The following is a 1868-nucleotide window of genomic DNA, read 5'->3' as shown; positions in this document are numbered from 1 at the left end:
GGAAATGCCGTTTGGCTCTGAGGCGTTTAGAATAAACAAGAGACTAAAGATGGCGACGGTGGAGGATTCATGGGACAAATTCGGATCCAGAACTTCTCTTTGGATTACAGAGTCCAGCGGTCCAGTCGCGCAGTGAGAGCCGAGACCCGGTTCTGCTTCCGCGGCTCCGTTACAGGCCTTTCTTCTCTCTCGCAGCAGCGGATTTTGGACTCAGATCGTCAGAACCGACGCCGGACCCCGCTGATATGATCCCGGACTGAATACGAACCCGAGTCCGTGTCGAGCTGTGGTCTGGTTCTGGTGGATGGAGGCCGCTGGAGGGAGTCTGTCCGCCCCGGTGTCGCAGTGATTTGGGTCGGAACCGGATCGTGATGTATTTTCTGAGCGGCTGGCCGCGGAGGCTCCTCTGCCCGCTCCGGAGCAGCGAGCGGCCCTTCCTGATCGAGCCCAGCGCGCAACGCTTCTACCTGGCGGTGCTGTCCGAGACCCAGATCAGCATCTGGTCCAGCCGGGTAAGAACACCTCACACTCACCCGTAAACAGTCACTAGATGTTGTTTAAATGCTGGACGGCGTGGGTGGTTTGTGGGTTTGAATCTCAAGGCCATTGTGTCTTTAAAGGTGAGCTGATGTGGCTTAGTGGTTAGAGATGAAGGTATAAGGGACAGGAAGGATAGATGCTGTGGTGTAGTGGTAAAGGGTCAGGTTTGGTGACCCAAAGGTTCAAACATCAGAATTCTTCATAGGAACCAGGTTTAGCTGGGTAAGTGACTTTATTAAAGCAGTGGCTTAAGGGTTTAAATGCAATCCTGTTAATCCTACTCTGTTTAGTAGCATTATCTAGTCGTTAAAGTCTATCTCAACTCTCAGCATCTAGTTAAACACTTGCTCGGAGTGTGTGGTTTAGTGGTTAAAAATGATAACCCAGTGGTTGTAGGTTCGAATCCCAAAACACAAACTGGTTACGCAAAGAGTGTGGGTTTTATTCCATGATGCATTCATTCCAGTCACCATTGAAGAATATGTCGACCCAGTATCAGCATTACGGGTCTAATGTGGGGTGCTGTGGTTTAGCGGTCAGTTCTGTGGTGGTACTGATCGGTTCGAACCTCGTGAGAATGTTATTTAGTTTGGATTAAAGTATGCAGGCAAACAGCCTCGAGATCTGAGCTTTGAGTTCATGTTTGAATAATGAATGATGAGGCGAAGTGGATCAGGTCTGATGAGCTCAAGCGTTGAATCGGAGAAGGTTTATTAATGAGCAGCATTTGTCAAGTCTATCTAACCCAGTGTTTCTCAACCTTTCTTTAGTCGCGGCACCCTTTGGAAATTTTAAGAAACTTGTGGCACCCTGCAAAATTAATTTTGTCACACTATTTGAATTTCTAATTTCGATGTGATCATTTGAAAAGTATAGATATTCGGTACAACAGGGTCTTACAGATGTCTTACAGATATTTTTAATATTATTAAATTTTGTCCATCAATGGTGGCAATCGGTAGGCTAATTTCTAATGAAGAGACCAAAATTATATGACAGATTTTAATGTAGGCTTTTATACATATCTAAACATTATTTAATTACCATTATAACTAGCTATCGCTCAAATTTTTGCTCACTCAGTGTTTTTTTATTTTACAGCTTGGTGATTTTGGTGCAGTAGCACGAGATAGCTTGATTTCAAACTTTGAATTGAATAAAAAATGACAAGTAAGCAGTCAGTAATAAAATAAGAACAAATAAAGAAATGAATAATGATGGAGCAGATAAAAAATAACGACAGGCCTTCGAATTAAATAAATAGCTTTTTAGTTTTTCAGGCAGGTCTAACAGTAGGGTTAAGATATTTAACTTTTTTTTTTTTTTTT

General features: G+C 43.4%; 1 protein-coding gene across 1 annotated transcript in view; it reads left to right on the top strand.

Moving 5' to 3' along the window:
* The window catches only part of LOC107563263 (RAB6A-GEF complex partner protein 1-like), a 14291-nt gene continuing 12423 nt past the window's right edge, over window positions 1-1868 (top strand). Inside the window, exon 1 of the mRNA XM_016248081.1 lies at window positions 1-512. Within this exon, the coding sequence (XP_016103567.1) occupies window positions 372-512 (141 nt within the window). The 5' untranslated portion in view covers window positions 1-371. The remainder of the gene's footprint in view (window positions 513-1868) is intronic.

This window comes from Sinocyclocheilus grahami, unplaced genomic scaffold (assembly GCF_001515645.1).
Source record: "Sinocyclocheilus grahami isolate Dianchi unplaced genomic scaffold, SAMN03320097.WGS_v1.1 scaffold864.1, whole genome shotgun sequence".
In the NCBI taxonomy this organism is placed as follows: domain Eukaryota; kingdom Metazoa; phylum Chordata; class Actinopteri; order Cypriniformes; family Cyprinidae; genus Sinocyclocheilus; species Sinocyclocheilus grahami.
This window is presented reverse-complemented; position numbering and strand designations above follow the sequence as displayed.